General features: G+C 39.4%; 1 protein-coding gene across 2 annotated transcripts in view; it reads right to left on the minus strand.

Moving 5' to 3' along the window:
• Nucleotides 1-1,076: 1,076 nt before the first annotated feature.
• ARL8B (ADP ribosylation factor like GTPase 8B) overlaps nucleotides 1,077-23,822 on the minus strand; it is a 54,912-nt gene continuing 32,166 nt past the window's right edge. The window contains exons 2-7 of one of the 2 annotated variants that reach the window (XM_059077111.2): nucleotides 16,613-16,693; nucleotides 15,202-15,275; nucleotides 14,481-14,574; nucleotides 4,513-4,580; nucleotides 3,865-3,935; nucleotides 1,077-1,988 (exon numbers count right to left, since the gene is read on the minus strand). In XM_059077111.2, the coding sequence (XP_058933094.1) occupies nucleotides 1,939-1,988; nucleotides 3,865-3,935; nucleotides 4,513-4,580; nucleotides 14,481-14,574; nucleotides 15,202-15,275; nucleotides 16,613-16,693 (438 nt within the window). In that variant the 3' untranslated portion in view covers nucleotides 1,077-1,938. The remainder of the gene's footprint in view (nucleotides 1,989-3,864; nucleotides 3,936-4,512; nucleotides 4,581-14,480; nucleotides 14,575-15,201; nucleotides 15,276-16,612; nucleotides 16,694-23,822) is intronic. The other variant, XM_059077112.2, reaches the window with a different exon arrangement.

The raw sequence follows: 23,822 nt of genomic DNA on the forward strand, positions 1-23,822 counted from the left end.
TAAATAAAAAAAATTCACATATTTACAAAGTTCAGTAACTGTTAGGTTCCACATGCAGAGGTTAATGCACAGGAAAATGTTGGTAGTAGTGTCTGGATGTCTTGAAACGCTGGAAGCAATGAACAGACACACAAACACATTACGGTTTAGCTGTAGGTCAATTAACGAACCTATGCGGTCCCCACAGAGTCACACATTCTAGTTCTGATTCCTCCTTTTAGGCACAAGCAAATTGCCACATTCTTTGTAATGGTTCACAGTGACCACTGAGGGTGCTGAAGTACGGGAGCAAGTTGAAATATCCCTTCATTTACAGAACCATCCATCCCATCAGGGAAGTATGCCACATGCTTCAAAGAATAAGGACAGAATTTTAAAAGCCAAGATTCTACTCATGAGAATGTGAATGGAGAAAAGCAAGTAGTGTCTGTGCAACACAGTGCAGTATTTTGTACAGAGTATCATTAAGGCCATGGCAGTCGATCATTAAAAGAACTTACTGTTGACTGCACTGTGAGTGCTCAACGCGTTTGGAAATGCACTGTCTCCATGAGTGCTGCTCGACAAAAGAAACAAAATCACACATAGTGTGAGGCAACACATAAGCAAGTGTACCATAGAGTTTCAGCTACTACAGCGGGCTACATAACAATTTACAAGTGCTCCAGTTTTCATATGTCCCTTTATGTGCATGGAGGTCACTAAACTACAAAACATGTTCAGGTAAGTTTTTACTACATCTCTGCATCACAGAAGCAAACAACAGAGAGCATCAGCTGCTCACCTCTGTGTGATTATGCAACAACCTGCAGCCGTTGTGCATGATTACATCAGATAAAGCAGGCAGGTCTCGAGTTGTCACAATAAACAAGATGTCTAATGGCACCAGACAAAAGAGTGCCACGCCTTACATCGGTAAGAGAGAAAAATAAGAACTTTTATTTGTTTATAAGTATCTATTGTGCTGAAAGTCAACTTTATGACTGAATATAAAAAGTCAAGAGTCAGAGTGTCATGCAGCAGCACTGGTTTAACGACTGGAGAGAGAGAAAGAACAAGCAGGTGTTTGAACAGTCTGACATTCTTAACACGTTTTATTGTATTGGCTGGAATGCTCTAAATTCAGGAAAGCTCTTGAGAAAATGTTCAATTCCCAACCCCTTAAAAAAGTGTGTTGAACCAGGAAAAAGAAAAGAAAAAATACAGAAGTAATGATCTGGACAGATACAAAACAGCATGCCTCAGTTCCTCCCGTACCCCCAACTGCTATCTGAAGAAGAACTCCCAGAAAGCAGAATGTGTTCAAAATTCATCACCCAAGATCTTGCCAGTGTAAAGAACCAATGACAACATTGATCTGGTGCCTCTATTCACTCTCTGCAGACCATTTTTTAAATTCCTAAGGTGTAATTATACATTTCACATGCATTTGTGAGATACGTTAACAATTTGTTTCTATCCCCCATGAGTCAGGCTAAAGGTTTTCTAAATACTGTGTGTGGCACTAGAAACTTCATGCTGTATCAAATCAGTATCAGTATTAAGCTACTGGACTCTATAATGAAATATCATAGACAGACATTTACTGAAAACCAATATAAAAACCTGGCCCAGAAAGACCAGAACAGAAATATGCAATTTTTCTTGATTTAAGATGGTCAAAAGTGTGTTGTTTTTTTTTAAAAAAAGCTCTATACACTGTTTAAGACAAGTATGTATTACAAGCCTTTTTGTGTGCTGACTTTATCATGACAACTCTAGCTGATTCTTTATGAAGGATTAAGGATACACATCTTCAGCAGTGCACATGAGAAATAAACTCTGAAAAAGGCAATTTCTTGGGTTTAGGAAGGACCATATTCTGGGAAGTACTTCAGAGGAACGGACAATAATTCTAGGATTATAGCCAGGAAGGACTGGAAGACTTCAGGAGATGCTTCAGCTTCTTCTAGATTTTGAATGTTGAATAAGCCACTGAAGCGTGATATCTAAAGATGGAGGGAAAAAAAGTGAAGATGTTAAGATATCAAAGTTAAGAAACTAAATATCAGAGAATATGTAAAACGCAGCTATTTCAAAGCATATGCTGGGCCTGCCCTCTTCCTTTCTCGCTCTATATTACTATACTTATATAGATATCTGTATCTATCCTACCATTCTTCATTCCCTGACCTTCAAAGGTTAATCTGGAAACACGAGAGACTGAAGAGTCTCCAATTTAAAAGTTAAATTGTGTAGAGAACAGCCTGTGCCTTCCTTTATTCATTCGAAAGTTTACCGACTGCCTGTAAGATCGGGTATTGTGCGTGAAGCTCCAGGACGCAGAGACGGGAGAACCACTCTCTGCCCTCGAGGAGCTTTCAGTGCGCTGGAAATCACGCAGGTAGTCGTCTGGGCTTGGAGGACAGCCTCCACAGAGTTCCAGGCAGAAGAAAGAGCAACACTCGTAGAACAAGCAGAGGCATGAAACTATGCGGAGCTCTGGCCGGATTACAAGTGATGAGATGTGGCTGAAGCACAGGGACGGGTGAGGGGGCGCCACTCATTGCTAAGGCTAGAGCAGGGCTTCTCAAGCTCGCCCTTTTCACATCTGGGGCTGGATAATTCTTCGCTGGGCATAGTAGAATATTATGCACCATCTATAACCTTGACCACAAGACGCCATTATCACCACCCCCCATCCTCAGCTGTGACAAGTAATGGCTCCAGATTATCTCCAAACGTCCCCTGCGGGGCTCAATTGTATTCAGTTGAGAACCACAGGCCTAGAGGGAGCCAGATAACCCTGTATGCCATTCTAAGATGCTCAGAAGTTTGGATTTTATTCTCAGGTCGACAGGAAGTCATTGGAGAATTTTAAGCAGGGAAACCATACTGTTTATTGTTAAACTGTAAGTTTATTGTAGTAAGTTCAACAATGGCAACCGAGGGGGTACTTGGAAGGCTGCCAGTGTAGAGACTATCACAACAGGAACAGGAAAGGGACGAAGGCCTGAAGCAAATCAAGCGCTGTAGGAATGCAGAGGAATAAAACGAGGAGCATGTTCAAAATACAGAACCTAACAGGACTGACCAAATGCAGCGGGTGAGGAATAATCTTCTGGCCTGAATAAGTGTGTGTGTCATGGAGCTGCTGACTAACAGTAGCTAAAGGAAGAAGAGGCTTGAGAAAAAAAGACTAAGAATTCGGCAGTAAGCACACCTAGTCTAAGATGGAGAAGGTAGCACACGGAGATGTCTAGCAAGTAGTTTCAGCTGTACAGATCTGAGGAAGAGATGGAGACTGCCAAGATAGCATCGTAGAGGTGGCCACTGAAGCCACAGTGGCCAATAATAGCCAGGAAAAGCACTCTGACTGACAAGAGAAAGCAGCTAAGCAGGACTGGCGCTTTGCTAGGGCAGTCCTAGGAAACTAATACAGATATTAAGTAGATAAAGGGTATTCGGGGCTTATCCTTTAGAGTGCTAACATACTGCAGTAATATATTTTGATTTTGATACATGCAAAATCATAATAATGCCTATAGACCAATTTTTGTAAAGTCTTATTTCAAAAACATCATCCGGTTATAGTGCTCAGCTGGACACTAGCCCTGCAAAAATTAATACAATAAATTGATATCACATAACGCTTAACTTCATGTCTCTTTTGCATTTACTTCTTTAAAGAGCATGGAGCAGATTCAGGATATTATATTTGTTGTCAAAAGGTATAATGTGTACTCTTTTTCCTGAGGCAAAAGCAACAACAGTACTTTATAAGGGAAATCACTTAAACAGAAATGGAGATAATAAATAGTAAAAAGCATGACACATCCCTTCTAATGATACCCACTTCTTCCACAAACACCAGTCATTTCTTACCTATATTATCCTTTTCTTTGCAAGAAATTGAATAGCAGCAAATTTCTCTATCCTGAATAGCAGACAGATTCCTATAAAAAGCAGAATTAAGAAAATAAGTCTGTGCTTAAAACAACTGTAATCTTTTCACTCGCTGCTCAATTTTGCTTGTTTTTTAAATTACTATACAGAAGAAATTATTTTACTAATACTAAAATTTTATGGGGACTTCCCAGGTGGCGCAGTGGTTAAGAATCTACCTGCCAATGCAGGGGACAAGGGTTCAAGCCCTGTTCTGGGAAGATGCTACATGCCGCAGAGCAACTAACTCCGTGCGCCACAACTAGTGAACCCATGTGTGACAACTACTGAAGCCCGCACGCCTAGAGCCCGTGCTCCACAACAAGAGAAGCCACTGCAATGAGAAGTCCGTGCGGCACAACGAAGAACCAATGTAGCCAAAAATTAATTAATTTTTAAAAAACAATGTTTAAGAGGAAAAAAACAATTTACAGGTTCACTTTTCTAGTATGTCAAGTTTATCTACTCCAAAACATGACTATGATCATTACTGAATAATACAGCAATGCTAAACAAAGCAGTGAGCAAAACAGTATAATTTAGAACCAAATTTTTTTTTAAAAAGCATCATTCATTCTTAAGACATACATTTTTTCAATTAGCTGTTTCTCATCCAAGGCATTAGGAAGATCTCTCTTGTTTCCGAGTACTAGCACCTTTAAAAAGAAAAGATACTGAGTAAATTTTACATAAGAAAATGTCACAGAAGCATATCATATGCGTATCTGTAGACATTAAAATCAGAATGTTACGTCATGCCATAATTAAAGTATATTTATGTGACTGGTGTCCTATCTCGTTCATTTAATCATTCAAATTAGCATATACTCTAACTCCTACCATGCAGATGTCCTTAATTCAATATGCGGCTGCCAACTTCTATTTGAAATATTCTAAGTCTACGGTATGCATTCTGCTATTTCTTAATAAATCTTTACCAAGAAGTGAATATGATCTTAACAACCAAGGGTGGAGGAATGAGTTTCAGCCATTTTTATCTGTTAGTCATTAATCTAACAGTAAACATGTAAATAAGCCTTTAAAATTCTACACCCATCCTATAAATTATAATGTATAAGTATTCTAAGATAATGGATAAGCCTGGAGATCAGGATAAATGCAGTAGCCATAAACTCTGAGAATAAACATTGCCATCTGACTGGCAGATGTGCTTTGAAAAACAAGGAAAGCGGAGAGGGGTGTCCCAATCATCACTCTATCTTTCCCAGGCACATCCTTTCTGCCTTACGAAAAGCAAAAACCTATGAGTACATATAACGTATTTGATAACACCCTTACCCTGAGTCAACGTTCTCTAAGAAACTGCATCTTTGACCACTCCTAAGAAAGTACACACCACGTCTACCTTGTCATCTTGTAAAACACTTGTCAAACCTATCTCTTTCTCACTTAATACATGCCCCTACCCCCACCCCTGACTCCAAACATGGCGACTGATTCTATATCTAGGCCCTAGACTCTTAGTTCTCACAAAGGAGAAAGAGCCAAGGACAGAGGCAGAGAGCAAGGGTCACCAGGAGCTCTCCGGGGAATGCTAAATCACAGGGGTCAGAGAGCCAAAAGCCAAATCTCAGCACCTTCGGTCAGCCCGTCCTCCCCTCCCCAACTCTTACCCCTCTCCACACTCTTATTTAAGTCACCCCAGGTTCTCAACCTGGACCTGTGTCAGTTTTAAAAAATGCATCATGGTCATTTGTGATCAGTTGTCAGTTTGGGGGTTGCCTGACATCTTAGCCCTCTTCCTACATTTAAGAAATCTTCCACCTTATGAACCTGCCTCCCAGTAAAGCTTCTTGCTTCTGTAGATAATTTCTTTTCCAGCCTTCCTTTCTGCTAGAGAATGGACACATAATCTAGGATCAACCAAAACTATGAATGCAGAGCCAGTACTGCAAGAAAGTGGGGATAGAAAATCCATTCTGCTAGGGAAGGGGCATCAACTAAATGACTTTCCAATCGGAGCAACTGTGTCTGGTGTTCAGAAACTGCATGAGGTCACCAGACTTACTCGATGGTGTAAGTCTGGATGTGGTCGTAGCAGCTGCTGAGCCTCCCTCGTTCCAGCCTATTTTCTGAACATGGTTATGGGCAGCCTACTCGGTGAGCTACCCAATATCCTTTCAATAAATTCCTCTCTACTTACATCAGCTTTCTATTGCTTGCAACTAGTAACTCTTACAGTGATCAAGATAAGACTGATTTTTTAACTTATGGTATGTAGAACTAGTTGTTAACACAGAAGGAGAAGAATAGGCTTTGAAGTCAGAAAGACGTGGAGTCAAAACCTAGCTGTGCCAATACGCTAATGACCATGCGATCTTGAGTGAATAACAACTGTTACAAAGGAGGAATCACACCATCGACCTCAATACATTGTGAGGATTAACTGACACAACATACCTCAAGGATCTGACACTCGTGAACTGGTCATGAGAGTAATAAAGCCTAGTCCTTTTCAGCATCCCTTAGCTCAACAAATGGCACCACCTTCCATCTAACTAAATGAGCCAGGAACTAGGAATTATTCTTTATATCTTCCCATCTAAAACACTGCCAAGTCTGGTGGCCTGTCTTCCTAAAGATTCTTCCAGTCTATTTCCTTCTCACAACCTTATCCACGACCACCCCAATCCATGGTACTCTATTTTGCCAAGAAACCTTCAACAGCTTCCTAAAACTGCCCTCCTTAGTGTCCGCCTTCAACCCATTCTTAAAGTGACATCAGAACAACTTAGATGATAAATCTCATCATTTAAAAACACCCAGGGAGCTTCAAGATGGCGGAAAAGTAAGACGCGGAGATCACCTTCCACCCCACAAATACGTCAGAAATACATCTACACGTGGAACAACTCCTACAAAACACCTACTGAACGCTGGCAGAAGACCTCAGATCTCCCAAAAGGCAAGAAACTCCCCACGTACCTGGGTAGGGCAAAAGAAAAAACAGAGACAAAGAATAGGACGAGACCTGCACCAGTGGGAGGAAGCTGTGAAGGAGGAAAGGTTTCCACACACTAGGAGCCCCTTCGCGGGCGGAGACTGTGGGGGGCGGAGAGGGGGAGCTTCAGAGCCACGGAGGAGAGCGCAGCCACAGGGATGCAGAGAGCAAAGCGGAGAGAATCCCACACAGAGGATCGGTGGGGACCAGCACTCACCAGCTGGAGAGGCTTGTCTGCTCACCCGCGGGGCGGGCGGGGCTGGGAGCTGAGGCTCGGATAGCTGGGAGAGGACTGGGAGAGGACTGCCATCAGCGGTTGGGATGGCTGTGTCAACACAGCCTGAGGGGATTAGAGCACCACAGCTGGCCGGGAGGGAGTCCGGGAAAAGGTCTGGAGCTGCCGAAGAGGCAAGAGACTTTTTCTTGCCTCTTTGTTTCCTGATGCGCGAGAAGAGGGGATTCAGAACACTGCTTAAAGGAGCTCCAGAGACAGGCGTGAGACGAGGCTATCAGCACGGACCCCAGAGACAGACACAAGACGCTAAGGCTGCTGTGGCCGCCACCAAGAAGCCTCTGTGCAAGGACAGGTCACTCTCCACACCTCCCCGCCCGGGAGCCTGTGCAGTCCGCCACTGCCAGGGTCTCAGATCCAGGGACAGCTTCCCCGGGAAAACGCACGGCACGCCTCAGGCTGGTGCAACGTCACACCGTGCCACCGCAGGCTCGCCCCGCTTCCGTGCCCCTCCCTGCCCCCAACCCCCACACACACACCCCCACCCCCGGCCTGAGTGAGCCGCAGCCCCCAATCAGCTGCTCCTTTAACCCATCCTGTCTGAGCAAAGAACAGATGCCCTCAGGCGACCTACACGCAGAGGCGGGGCCAAATCCAAAGCTGAGACCCTGTACAAAGAAGAGAAAGGGAAATCTCTCCCAGCAGCCTCAGGAGCAGCGGATTGAATCCCCACAATCAACTTGATGTACCCTGCATCTGTGAAATACCTGAATAGACAACGAATCATCCCAAATTGTGGAGGTGGACTTTGAGAGCAAGATATATATATTTTTTTCTCTTTTGGGAGTGTGTATGTATATGCTTCTGGGTGTGATTTTGTCTGTATAGCTTTGCTTTTACCATTTGTCCTAGGGTTCTGTCTGTCCAATTTTTTTTTGTTTTTACTTAAAAAATTCTTTTTCTTAATTATTTTTTATTTTAATAACTATTTTATTTTATTTCCTTCCTTCCCTCCCTCCCTCCTTCCCTCCTTTCTTTCTTTCTTTTCTTCCTTTTACTCTGAGCTGTGTAGAGGACAGGCCCTTGGTGTTCCAGCCAGGCATCAGGGCTGTGCCTCTGAGGTGGGAGAGCCAAGTGTTCAGGACATTGGTCCACAAGAGACCTCCCAGCTCAAATCTCCCAGAGATCTCCCTCTAAACACCAAGACCCAGCTTCACTCAATGACCAGCAAGCTACAGTGCTGGAAACCCTATGCCAAAAAACTAGCAAGACAGGACTACAGCCCCATCCGTTACCAGAGAGGCTGCCTAAAATCATAATAAGGCTACAGACACCCCAAAACACACCACCGGATGTGGACCTGCCCACCAGAAAGACAAGATCCAGCCTCATCCACCAGAACACAGGCACGAGTCCCCTCCACCAGGAAGCCTACACAACCCACTGAACCAACCTCAGCCACTGGGGACAGACACCAAAAGCAAGGGGAACTACAAACCTGCAGCCTGCGAAAAGGAGACCCCAAACACAGTAAGTTAAGCAAAATGAGAAGACAGAGAAACACACAGCAGATGAAGGAGCAAGGCAAAAACCCACCAGACCTAACAAATGAAGAGGAAGAAGGCAGTCTATCTGAAAAAGAATTCGGAATGATAGTAAAGATGATCCAAAATCTTGAAAATAGAATGGAGAAAATACAAGAAACGTTTAACAAGAACCCAGAAGAACTAAAGAGCAAACAGAGATGAACAACACAATAAACAAAATTTAAAATTCTCTAGAAGGGATCAATAGCAGAATAACTGAAGCAGAAGAACCGATAAGGAAGATATAAAATAATGGAAATAACTACTGCAGAGCAGAATAGAGAAAAAAGAAAGAAAAGAATTGAGGACAGTCTCAGAGACCTCTGGGACAACATTAAATGCACCAACATTCGAATTACAGGGGTCCCAGAAGAAGAAGAGAAAAAGAAAGAGACTGAGAAAATATTTGAAGAGATTATAGTTGAAAACTTCCCTAATATGGGAAAGGAAATAGTCAATCAAGTCCAGGAAGCTCAGAGAGTCCCATACAGGACAAATCCAAGGAGAAACATGCCAAGACACATAATAATCAAAGTGTCAAAAATTAAATACAAAGAAAAAATATTAAAAGCAGCAAGGGAAAAAAAAAACAAGGAACACAAAAGGGAATCCCCATAAGGTTAACAGCTGATCTTTCAGCAGAAACCTGCAAGCCAAAAGGGAGTAGCAGGACATATTTAAAGTGATGGAAGAAAAACCTACAAACAAGATTACTCTACCCAGCAAGGATCTCATTCAGATTTGACAGAGAAATTAAAATCTTTACAGACAAGCAAAAGCTAAGAGAATTCAGCACCACCAAACCAGCTTTACAACAAATGCTAAAGGAACTTCTTTAGACAGGAAACACAAGAGAAGGAAAAGACCTACAATAATAAACCTAAAACAATTAAGAAAATGGTAATAGGAACATACATATTGATGATTACTTTAAATGTAAATGGATTAAATGCTCCAACCAAAAGACACAGACTGGCTGAATGGATACAAAAACAAGACCCATATATATGCTGTCTACAAGACACTCACTTCAGACCTAGAGACACATATAGACTGAAAGTGAGGGGATGGAAAAAAACATTCCATGCAAATGGAAATCAAAAGAAAGCTGGAGTAGCAATTCTCATATCAGACAAAACAGACTTTAAACTTAGACTATTACAAGAGACAAAGAAGGACACTACATAATGATCAAAGGATCAATCCAAGAAGAAGATATAACAATTGTAAATATTTATGCACCCAACATAGGAGCACCTCAATACATAAGGCAAATACAAATAGCCATAAAAGGGGAAATCGACAGTAACACAATCATAGTAGGGGACTTTAACACCCCACTTTCACCAATGGACAGATCATCCAAAATGAAAATAAATAAGGAAACACAAGCTTTAAATGATACATTAAACAAGATGGAATTAATTTATAGGACATTCCATCCAAAAACAACAGAATACACATTCTTCTCAAGAGCTCATGGAACATTCTCCAGGATAGATCATATCTTGGGTCACAAATCAAGCCTTGGTAAATTTAAGAAAACTGAAATCGTATCAAGTATCTTTTCCGACCACAATGCTATGAGACTAGATATCAATTACAGGGAAAAATCTGTAAGAAATACAAACACATGGAGGCTAAATAGCACACTACTTAATAACCAAGAGATCACTGAAGAAATCAAAGAGGAAATCAAAAAATACCTAGAAACAAATGACAATGAAAACACGATAACCCAAAACCTATGGGATGCAGCAAAAGCAGTTCTAAGAGGGAAGTTTATAGCTATACAAGCCTACCTTAAGAAACAAGAAACATCTCAAATAAACAACCTAACCTTATACCTAAAGCAATTAGAGAAAGAAGAACAAAAAAAACCCAAAGTTAGCAAAAGGAAAGAAATCAGAAGATCAGAAATACATGAAATAAATGAAATAGAAATGAAGGAAACGATACCAAAGATCAATAAAACTAAAAGCTGGTTCTGAGAAGATAAACAAAATTGATAAACCATTAGCCAGACTTATCAAGAAAAAAAGGGAGAAGACTCAAATCAATAGAATTAGAAATGAAAAAGGAGAAGTAACAACTGACACTGCAGAAATACAAAGGATCATGAGAGATTACTACTAGCAACTCTATGCCAATAAAATGGACAACCTGGAAGAAATGGACAAATTCTTAGAAATGCACAACCTCTGAGACTGAACCAGGAAGAAAAAGAAAATATGAACAGACCAATCACAAGCACTGAAATTGAATCTGTGATTAAAAATCTTCCAACAAACAAAAGCCCAAGACCAGATAGCTTCACAGGCAAATTCTATCAAACATTTAGAGAAGAGCTAACACCTATCCTTCTCAAACTCTTCCAAAAGATAGCAGAGGGAGGAACACTCCCAAACTCATTCTACGAGGCCACCATCACTCTGATACCAAAACCAGACAAATATGTCACAAAGAAAACTACAGGCCAATATCACTGATGAACATACATGCAAAAATCCTCAACAAAATACTAGCAAACAGAATCCAACAGCACATTAAAAGGATCATACACTGTGATCAAGTGGGGTTTATCCCAGGAATGCAAGGATTCTTCAATATACGCAAATCAATCAATGTGATACCCCATATTAACAAACTGAAGGAGAAAAACCATATGATCATCTCAATCGATGCAGAGAAAGCTTTTGACAAAATTCAACACCCATTTATGATAAAAACCCTGCAGAATGTAGGCATAGAGGGAATTTTCCTCAACATAATAAAGGCCATATATGACATACCCACAGCCAGCATTGTTCTCAATGGTGAAAAACTGAAACCATTTCCACTAAGATCAGGAACAAGACAAGGCTGCCCACTCGCACCACTATTATTTAACATAGGTTTGGAAGTTTTAGCCACAGCAATCAGAGAAGAAATAAAGGAATCCAAATAGGAAAAGAAGAAGTAAAGCTGTCACTGTTTGCAGATGACATGATACTATACATAGAGAATCCTAAAGATGCCACCAGAAAACTACTAGAGCTAATCAATGAATCTGGTAAAGTAACAGGATACAAAATTAATGCACAGAAATCTCTTGCATTCCTATACACTAATGATGAAAAATCTCAAAGTGATATTAAGAAAACACTCCCATTTACCATTGCAACCAAAAGAATAAAATACCTAGGAATAAACCTACCTAAGGAGACAAAAGACCTGTATGCAGAAAATTATAAGACACTGATGAAAGAAATTAAAGATGATACAAATAGATGGAGAGATATACCATGTTCTTGGACTGGAAGACTCAACATTGTGAAAATGACTCTACTACCCAAAGCAATCTACAGATGCAATGCAATCCCTATCAAACTACCAATGGCATTTTTCACAGAACTACAACAAAAAATTTCACAATTTGTATGGAAACAAAAAAGACCCCAAATAGCCAAAGCAATCTTGAGAAAGAAAAACGGAGGTGGAGGAACCAGGTTCCCTGACTTCAGACTATACTACAAAGCTACAGTAATCAAGACAGTGTGGTACTGGCACAAAAACAGAAATACAGATCAGTGGAACAGGATAGAAAGCCCAGACGTAAACCCACGCACCTATGGTCACCTTGTCTTTGATAAAGGAGGCAAAAATATACAGTGGAGAAAAGACAGCCTCTTCAATAAGTGGTGCTGGGAAAACTGGACAGCTACATGTAAAAGAATAAAATTAGAACACTCCCTAACACCATATACAAAAATAAACTCAAAATGGAGTAAAGACTGAAATGTAAGGCCAGACACTGTAAAACTTTTAGAGGAAAACATAGGCAGAACACTCTTGTGACAAAAATCACAGCAAGATCCTTTTTGACCCACCTCCTAGAGAAATGGAAATAAAAACAAAAATAAACAAATGGGACCCAATGAAACTTAAAAGCTTTTGTACAACAAAGAAAATCATAAACAAAATGAAAAGACAACCCTCAGAATGGGAGAAAATATTTGCAAATGAAGCAACTGACAAAGGATTAATCTTCAAAACATACAAGCAACTGATGTAGCTCAATATAAAAAAAAAAAAACCACCCAATCCAAAAATGGGCAAAGATCTAAATAGACATTTCTCCAAAGAAGATATACAGATTGCCAACAAACATGTGAAAGAATGCTCAACATCATTAATTATTAGATAAATGCAAATCAAAACTACAATGAGATATCATCTCACACCGGTCAGAATGGCCATCATCAAATAATCTACAAAGAATAAATGCTGGAGGGGGTGTGGAGAAAAGGGAACCCTCTTGCACTGTTGGTGGGAATGTAAATTGGTACAGCCACTATGGAGAACAGTATGGAGGTTTCTTAAAAAACTAAAAATAGAACTACCATACGACCCAGCAATCCCACTACTGGGCATATACCCTGAGAAAACCATAATTAAAAAAGAGTCATGTACCAAAATGTTCACTGCAGCTCTTTCTATAATAGCCAGAAGATGGAAGCAACCTAAGTGTCCATCAACAGATGAATGGATAAAGAAGATGTGGCACATATATACAATGGAATATTACCGAACCATAAACAGGAATGAAATTGGGTTATTTGTAGTGAGGTGGAAGGACGTAGAGAGTGTCATACGGAGTGAGGTCAGTCAGAAAGAGAAAAACAAATACCGATGCTAACACATATATAAATGGAGTCTAAAAAAAAAAAAAGAAGAAAAAAAGATCAGAAAAACCTAGGGGCAAGACGGGAATAAAGATGCAGACCTACTAGAGAATGGACTTGAGGACACGGGGAGGGGGAAGGGTAAGCTGGACAAAGTGAGAGAGTGGCATAGACATACATACACTACCAAGTGTAAAACAGACAGCTAGAGGGAAGCAGCCACACAGCCAGGGAGATCAGCTCGGTGCTTTGTGACCACCTAGAGGGGTGGGATAGGGAGGGTGGGAGGGAGGGAGATGCAAGAGGGAGGAGATATGGGGATATATGTATATGTATAGCTGACTCACTTTGTTATAAAGCAGAAACTAACACACCATTGTAAAGCAATTATACTCCAATAAAGATGTTAAAATAAATAAATAAATAAATAAATAAAAACAACCAGTCCCACCCCACACAGCCTCTTCTAGTGGCCTACGAAAGCTCGCCACACTCTACCCCACCCTCCCCACTCTGATCTGTGCTCTACAAACACTGGCCTCCTCCCAGTGCCCTACCTCCTCCTAACAAAGAGCCTCTGTCTGCAACTCCCTTTTCCTCCAGCTGTCACATCCTTCACATGCTTACACATCCCTCACATCTCAGCACAAGCAGCATTTCCTCGGAGAATCCTTCCTTCTTCCCTCAAACTACATTAAGTCTCCCCTCTAACTTACAACTCAATAGCCCCTTGTATCTCTCCCTTGTAGCACTGATCACAGCCGTATTATTCAAATGATTTCATATCATCTACCTAGTTTCCTACTAAACCATAAGCTCCACGATTGTAGGAAGCATGTTTCTTTTCACTTCTGCTCACTACTATTTCCCCAGGACTAAGCACTGCTGCTACTACATATAGTTCAATAAACAGCTGGTTAAGAAATGAATAAAGAGCACACTGCACAGTATGTGGCAGATACTCAGTAAATGTAACCCTTCCAGGCTTTAAAACAAAAGACATTTTACTGATTTCAAACATAATAAATAAAAATGTATAATAATACTTATAATAATATAATTATAAATATTATACTTATATAATGTAAAATTAACCAGTACTCCATACTCACTGGAATTCCCTGTAACTGTGGCTTATCTAGAAGATTATGTAGTTCATTTCGAGAGGCTTCTATCTTTTCACGATCTGCAGCATCTATCATGTAACTTTAAAAAAAAATAAAGTGATCTCAATATGTCTCCACCATATTCTGTGATGATCACAATGAACAGATTTTTAAATTTTCTTAATTTATACTACTGTAACTGTTCATTAAAATAAAGTCCTCTATTTTAAAAGGCTGGCACCCCAAAATAATTTTTAATAAGACTGTTCTACAGATACAAACTACTATATATAAAATTAGATAAGCAACAAGTATATACTGTATAGCACAGCGAATTATACCCATTATCTTGTAATAATCTATAATGGAACATAATTAAAACTACTGAATCACTATGCTGTATACCTGAAACCAACACAATACTGAAAATCAACTATACTTCAATAAAATAAATAGATAGGTAGACTGTTCTTAGGGGGCTAATACATGACAGTCAAACATTTATATTCATTAGCTCTTAGCTACATAAAAAACAAAACTCTCATTCTATCATTCTATTTTTAAAGTCTGATGTTAATGGGATTACACTAAGAAAATATCTAAGAAAGACTGTTATTGCCCGAAATAAAAATTGAGCCTTTAAAAGTATGAAAAACAGCGTTTTCCCTTGAAACCTAAACTGACTGCAAGCGGGGAGACAGGGGGGAGGGGCGTGGAAGCAGCTTACACGATAGCGTTGACCCCTCTGCAGTACCGTTCCCACATGCTCCGGAAGCGGGGTTGTCCTCCTATGTCCCAAATCTTCAAATCAAGATAGACAGTTCTCAATAAAGATACTTCAAATAACACATTGAAGAAAAAAGCAGCAGGAGGGGAGAAAGATCAAGCAGATATGCTCATTTCCACAATGTTAGAGCCAAACTGCTTTTGGAAAACTTGAGGTCAAACAAGCTCTTCATCTGGAAGTTCCTGGGGCTACTTCTAAACTTGAAGCTCATACTGAATATGTTTACATTAGATCTAATAGGTGGTGCTTGAGCAAGGATTTAGTTTTTGTGCAATACTTCCTTTGCCTGTTAACCAATAAATTTCCAATATTGAAAATACCTATTTTTTGAAACAGCACTCTTAGAATCTGCATCATCAGCCATTATCCATATTTGAAGTCCAAGACAGAAAAAAACAGTTCATTCAGCAACTATTTAAGTTTAGTTGTCTGACTGGGTACATATTAACATCTGATCGCTTTTAGTTATTCTGTGCATAACAGAAAACATTCCTACCTAGGTGCTTTTCTTATATATAATTACTTTATCCATATGAAAGCTACTACCCACAGTAATTTCACTATTATGGCTACTATGCAGGGCTATGTAAAGGTCTGAAGTCATGATATTTATCTTTAGGAGGCTTCCAATTTAGCCATAGACACTGGAAACATGCATGAAGACACACACGAAAAATTAGAAGCTTCATTAGATAAGCTACGGAAAGAACTGAGTGAACAGCTTCTGTGAATCACAAGAACTGGGTAAAATGGCAATAAAGTTCAGGCTATAGAAGTAAACTCCCCCCATGAACAAGGAAGCCAAAAATACTACTACTCATAAATCTAAAAACAGTCCACAATTCAAACCTATCAAACTTATTCTAGAAACAAAAGTATGTTAAACTAGCTAACTTTTTACTATTTTATAGTTTTAATTTTAGGGCTTATTAGCAAAGAAAGGGAAAACTAATTTACCACATTTGCTACCACAAATATAATACTAACTTACCAACATTATAAACAATTATTATCTTTCAACATAAAATATTATTCATGAAATAATGTAATAATATCACATTCCAAATACTCTGAAGATGGGATTTTTCTTTCCTAGGAACACCCAAATCCCAAAGAATACTTCTGCCAACACATATGCTAAGTTTTTTATGGGCACTTAACATTTCAACACATCCATTTTGATCTATTAGAGCAAGCAAGGAAAAAAACTTGATTTACACTCTTCTGGAACATGCCCACTCATTAATTAAGAACTGCCAATACTCATGTAAAACGCAAAGAAACGAACAGAAAAATGGCTAGTTTGTATCTGCTAACAATGTAAATCGAGTAGGGCAAGAAGCTGACGTACCTTTATTGTGACGTTACCTTTAGTTACTTTCCTCATGTTGAAGCCCACTGTAGGTATCATATCTTCACTGAATTGACCTGACTGAATGAAAGAAAACATTTTTAGACTAATCTTTGTTTATTAAAACATGTAACACTGCAAACCTTTCACATCAACATTACTCTGTACCCATCTTAGCAAATAACTAATTTTTTAGTGACGATAACAATATACCTTAAGAAAACACTCCTAATAGCCATAAATCTTGAAGAGGTGCATTATTTTTTTCATTCAAAGACACAGTCTTCCATTAAAGATACTTCTGAAACTACTATAATTTTTTACGTATTTTTAAGTTTAAGAAATACTGTACAACTACATATGAACACTTATTAATTCGTCCACCTATACGTGAATTTTTGCATACAAGGTACAAGTAAATCAGAAGTAAAATTTCAAAGTTTTCTATTTTTAGGACTGAAATTATTTTGACAATACTGTTAAAATTCACTGTTGCTTTTCTGAGTCAGTCTTTTAACAAGGCTTATAAAATGTTTTCTTCATAAACATGATCCTCCCTTATGTAATCAATTATATTCTCTTTTTGGTTTCTGACCTTTTTGTCAGAGGACTAAAATTAAATATCTCCTAACAGTATTTATATTTTAAAATTGAAAATGTTCATCCATCTAGGATTTGATTACACAATGCAAGAAAGGTCCTTTTTACAAATGTATAACCTATAATCACCTCACTCCTCATTTAAAATTTATGTATTTATTTATTTATTATTTAGTTTTGGCTGTGTTGGGTCCTCATTGCTGCGCACAGGCTTTCTCTAGTTGCAGCACGTTGGGGCTACTCTTCATTGTGGTGCACGGGCTTCTCATTGCAGTGGCTTCTCTTGCTGCAGAGAACGGGCTCTAGGTGCACGGGTTTCAGCAGTTGTGGCACGTGGGCTCAGTAGTTGTGGCTTGGGGGCTCTAGAGAGCAGGCTCAGTAGTTGTGGTGCACAGACCCAACTGCTCCGCAGCATGTTGGGTCTTCCTGGACCAAGGCTCCAACCTGTGGCCCCCGCATTGGCAGGAGGATTCCTAACCACTACACCACCAGGGAAGCCCTCACTCCTCATTTAAAAATCCACACTTTCCTAACTAGATTGATGTGATACGCCAAATTCCATATAGAGACAGTTCTATATCTGAGTCTTCGATTCTTTTCCATTAGTCTGTTTATCTCTAATTGGAAATAAATTAGGACAACATGAATTACTGTAGCTTATCCTATATATTATTCTATATAGCAGATCAAGAAGTTGGAACGTTCAGGAATGTGTTTCATCTCTCGCATTTGAAATAAACTTTAGAAATTAATAATTCTGTTAAAATACTAACTGCCTTTTATAAACTCTTGATATTTAACCAAGTCTCTCCACCTAGGCACATGGTTTGTCCACTCAAACATTCAAATCCCTTATATCGTTCAGTGAAGTATCATAATTCTCTCCTCACAGGTCTTCCATCTTTCTTGTCATATTCTTTATTTTGACTGCAATTATGAAGTTCACCTAATGAGTCACAATTGATACGGATTTTATATATTTACATATTCATATATTTTATTCGCCAAATGTTTATTTCTCAAGTGATCTCTTATTTATTAGGTACAGCTCAGGATTATGAAATGTATCAACGTGGGAGTAATTAAACAAATGGAACTATTTTCAAGGCCGTTACACTGGCCAATTGTTCGCCACACATTCATTCCAAAACTGTCTACAAGCACCAATTGTACCAAGCACAATGAATTCCAATTTTACAAATTAATTTCTTCTACATAACCCCAAAAGTGTTCTACTTTTTAAATTTTTCCCCTTCTGTTCAGTGGAGTTTGGGCTAATCTCAAAACGCTGTGAAAGAGAGAGAGAGAGAGAGAGAGAGAGAGAAAGGAAGGAAGGAAGGAAGAAAGGAAGAAAGGAAGGAAGGAAAGAAGGAAGAGAGAGAGAGAAAGGAAGAAAGTTAACACAACCATAATCACTATTTATACATACAGACATTATAATTTTCAGAACTTTCACATATACGATTTATATGTGTGAAGATCTAATCATGATATCAAAACTACACATATCAAAACTAGCCATAACACAAGAACAAAAAATATGACCTGATTAAAAAATGAGCAAAGGTAAAACCAAAGGCATAATCTATGAAAGAAATAATAAGATAACTTTATTAAAAACTTCTGCTCTGCAAAAGACAATGCCAAGGAACTCGGAAAACAAGCCACAGAGTAAGAGAAAAATATGTGCAAAAGATATTCTATAAAGGACTGTTATGGGAAATATACAAAGAACTTTTAAAACTCAGCAATACGAAAACAAACAATCCGATTAAAATATGAGCCAAAGATCTTAACAGACATCTCACCAAAGAAGATATACAGATGGCAAATAAGCACATGAAAAGATGCACCACATCATGTGTCACCACAGAAATGCAAATTAAAACAATGAGATACCACCACAAAGCAATGAGAGTGGCCCAAATCTGGTATTCTTTGATAACACCAAATGCTGATGAGGATGTAAAGCAAGAGGAACTCTCACTCATTGCTGACAGGTTTGCAAAACGGTACAGCCACTTTGGAAGACACTTTGACAGTTTCTTACAAAACCAAACGTACTCTTACCATACAATCCACCAATGACACTCCTTGGTATTTACCCAAAGGACTTGCAAACTTAAGTCCACACAAAAACTCACATATTAAATGCTTACAGCATCGTTATTTATAATTGTTAAAACCTGAAAGCAACCAAGATGTCCTTCAATAAGTGAATGGATAGACTGGTACATCCAGACAATGTAGTATCCTTCAGTACTAAAAGAAATTAACTATTAAGCCACAAAAGACATGGAGGAGCCTCAAATGCATATTTAATGAAAGACCCAATGTGGAAAGACTACATATTGTATGATTCCAACAATATCACATTATGAAAAAGTCAAAACTATGAAAACAGTAAAAATATCAGTGGTGGTCAGGGGTTGGAGAATGAAAAACAATATGGCAGTTCCTCAAAAAATTAAAAATAGAATTATCACATGATCCAGCAATTCCAGTTCTGGGTATATACCCAAATGAAAGCAGGAACTTGAAGAGATATTTGTATAACCACGTTCACAGCTGAATTATTCATAACAGCCACAAAGTGGACGCAACCTGAGTGTCCACCTACAGATGAGCAGATAAAGTGTGGTCTAGTCCTACGATGCAGTATTTTTCAGCCTTAAAAACCTTATTCATGGACTTGAGGACACGGGGAGGGGGAAGGGTAAGCTGGGACAAAGTGGAAGAGTGGCACTGACATATACACACGACCAAATGTAAAACAGACAGCCAATGGGAAGCAACTGCATAGCACAGGGAGATCAGCTCGGTGCTTTGTGACCACCTAGAGGGGTGGGCCAGGGAGGGTGGGAGGGAGACATAAGAGGGAGGGGATATGGGGATATATGTATACGTACAGCTGATTCACTCTGTTATAAAGCAGAAACTAAAACAACAATGCAAAGCAATTATACTCCAATAAAGATGTTAAAAAAAAAAAAAAAAAAAAAGAATCTGTGCTTCCACTGCAGCAGGCTCGGGTTCTATCCCTGGTTGGGGAACTAAGATCCCACATGCCACGCGGTGTGGCCAACAACAAAAAAAAAGTGAAAATACTTAGAATATTTTTTTAAAAAAACAAACAAAACTAAATTTGATAACCCTTAAGGGCCCTTCTGGTAGTAAAATTTTATGATTATGATCATCAATTATAGTACCAGCCCATGATAAAATGATGTAGGGGGCTGCAGTATACACGGCTGCCCCTGAACTTGCATAAATGTTCATCTCTCTCTTCACCATTACTTCTCACTGCTGGCAGATGTTAACAATAACTTCCCCTAATTCACCTGGCACTGCTAACCTGCAATGGCTGAAAATTAGGTAATCAAATCTTCAGGTTTTTCATCCCCAAATGTCTTGAGTACAGCAAAATGTTCAAAAATCATTCGTTATGGGGCTTCCCTGGTGGTGCAGTGGTTGAGAGTCTGCCTGACGATGCAGGGGACACAGGTTCGTGCCCTGGTCCGGGAAGATCCCACGTGCCGCTGAGCCGCTGGGCCCGTGGGCCATGGCCGCTGAGCCTGCGCGTCCGGAGCCTGTGCTCCGCAGCAGGAGAGGCCGCAACAGTGAGAGGCCCGCGTACCAGGGGGAGAAAAAATAAAATCATTCGTTAGCTTTGATGAATGGACTTTGTGGTATAACAACTTTACAGACTTGGAAGCATTTTCAACTTCTTTCTTCGTATCAAATCTTAATCGTCACTTTTCAAAGTTTGTGTTGAATGACTAAACCACTAAGTTGGCAGTTGTGCTCTAAATAACAGAATTTATTTCTAGGCTGTCGACATGCCACTCTGCTGAGACTAGCAATTCAGGAAACAAGTAGATGCTTTAAAAGTACTACTTAATTGTGTATCATGCTATTTATTTTAACAAACACTTAACGTGAAGCACTGTTCTAAGTACTTAGTAAATGTTAATCAATATTAACTTACTTAATCCTTATAACAACCTTATGAAGTAAGTAGCATTATCCTCATTTTTCAGATGAGAAAACCAAGGCAAAGACGGTTAAGTCATTTGCGCAAAGTCCCATCTTTTTTTTTTTTTTTTTTTTCCTGTGGTACGCGGGCCTCTCTCTGCTGTGGCCTCTCCCGTTGCGGAGCACAGGCTCCAGACATGCAGGGTCAGCGACCATGGCTCATGGGCCCAGCCGCTCCGCGGCATGTGGGATCTTCCTGGACCGGGGCACGAACCCGTGTTCCCTGCATCGGCAGGCGGATTCTCAACCACTGCGCCACCAGGGAAGCCCCCCATCATTTTTAAGATCTGTGAAGAGAAGTAAAAATATGCTTTCATACCTGCCTTCCTAAACAGTATATGAAACATAAACTGACCTTCACTTAATAACACAAATTCAAGATCACAAGGGGCACTCAGTGTGATTTTGTGACAGTGGACAGAACTGCAGTTATCAATGTGTACCCAAAGTCACAAGGTAGTATCTTTGGAATCTGGCTTGGGACAAGATAAAATTGAAGCAAAATAAGATGGTAAAAAAAAGACTATCTCAAGGTCCAGGAATCTTATCACCAATTACACTACTTACTAATAACCACATGCAAGTCATCTTACCCTCAGGATTAAGCTTTCTTACTAGAAAAAAAGGTACTTGGAAGAGTATTTCCAAAATCACTTCGAGCTCTAACATTTATGGTTTTATGTTTTATTCATAGGCCCCTCATTTAAAATATAGTTAAGCAAGAGATGAATGCCTACAGCAGTAGGAAAAATGTGGCTTTTTTTTTTCCAAAAATTCATTAGTATACCAAAGGTTAAAAGCAGACCTTGTCCCATAAAGTTTTTAGTGTCAACTTCAGCACACAGAGCTTACCTAAATTTATTACCGCAGATGGTAGGAATGAGACAAATAGAAAAGGGGAAGGAAAGAGAACAACTAAGGTAAAAGTTAACACCAGGAAGGCCGAAAACATGAGGCAGTGGACCTGCATTAGTGAAAGGACACTTCATTGAGTGTACTCTAAGACAATAAGAATGGGGGAGGGGTCTATTCTTTGTAAACAAGTTAATGTACAGAGATGTACCATGCAGCACTAGCTGCTTATATACCATGATATCTGACACTAGTGAGAACACAGTGAAATACTCATACATTTCAGGGTTTTAAAGTAGAGATTCCAAATGGAACAGATCAGACTTTACCATTGCTTTTTTTTTTTTTTTTTTTTTTGCGGTATGCGGGCCTCTCACTGTTGTGGCCTCTCCCGCCGCGGAGCGCAGGCTCCGGACGCGCAGGCCCAGCGGCCATGGCTCACGGGCTCAGCCGCTCCGCGGCATGTGGGACCTTCCCGGACCGGGGCACGAACCCGCGTCTCCTGCATCGGCAGGCGGACTCTCAACCACTGCGCCACCAGGGAAGCCCACCATTGCTTTTTTAAATGAACAAATGCAGAAATCAAGCTATTAACAACATGGTAGAAGTTTCTCTTTCCTTAATCTGATCCTCTGTAGTAGCAGTCCAATCCAATTCAATAAACTTTAAACACAAGTGGAAAAATACCTGCTTTGACAAATGTCTCACAGTTTCTTTCTCTAAGAATCTTTTTATTTTTTAAGGCTTTAGTTAACCAGCTACTTTGTAAAGACGGAAGGAAATAAAGAGCACAACAAAATACTCATACTAAATTTCTCCTTTCAGCCAGAAGAAACTACTTTCACATGTTAAGCGGAGTGGTCTTCTCCCACTATGACTCAATTGTTTAACCGCCAAAATTTACACATGTGACAAATGAGAGGATATGGCCAATAAATACACAAGTTAGTCATTTTTCTTTCCAAGAATTTTTAATTTAAATGGAAAACTGTCATTATCAATACCCATTTTCCTAGTTTGTAGCATTATTATGGTTCTTACATTTCACTAATAAGTAGAATTACTGATAATATTACTTACATTTCAACTTACAACAGTTAAAAAAAAAGAATGGCAACCTATTTTTTGCTAAGTTATTTAAAATGAAAGGTAGATCCAGGGGAAGTTTTGATGAGGAGTAGAGTATTTCCATGATCTTAATGTGTACGCCACAAACCACGCATCAGTTGCAGAGGGAAAAACAAGAGAAATCAGACAACATCTTGACTTCACATGAGCTTCTCAGATGGACTTCATGTGCCTACAGAAGTATTACTACGAGGACACAATATCCCCCATATAGTATTTCAGCTGAGAATGCATAAACTAAATCTAATCATGAAGAAAGATCCAAAACAGAGGAACATTCTCTTAAAAAGGGGGGGGTGGTAATTTTTCAAAGATGTCAATGTCATAAGAGATCAAGGCTGTAAAAATGTTTCAGACTAGATAGAGGGGACTAAAAAGACACAACTAAATGCAGTACCTGACCCTAGACTGGATCCTGCACTGGAGAACAAAAACACTATAAACAACATTATCGGGTCAAGTGACAAAATAGGAAGAGATAAAATATGAGGTATCATTTTCTAACATAATGAAGTTGGCAGCTACATTAGTTATGCAAGGGCATAGTCCTAAGCTTAGAAAACACAAACTAAGTATTTATTTAGGAATAAGGGCC

This window comes from Kogia breviceps, chromosome 10 (assembly GCF_026419965.1).
Source record: "Kogia breviceps isolate mKogBre1 chromosome 10, mKogBre1 haplotype 1, whole genome shotgun sequence".
Classification (NCBI taxonomy): Eukaryota; Metazoa; Chordata; class Mammalia; order Artiodactyla; family Physeteridae; genus Kogia; species Kogia breviceps.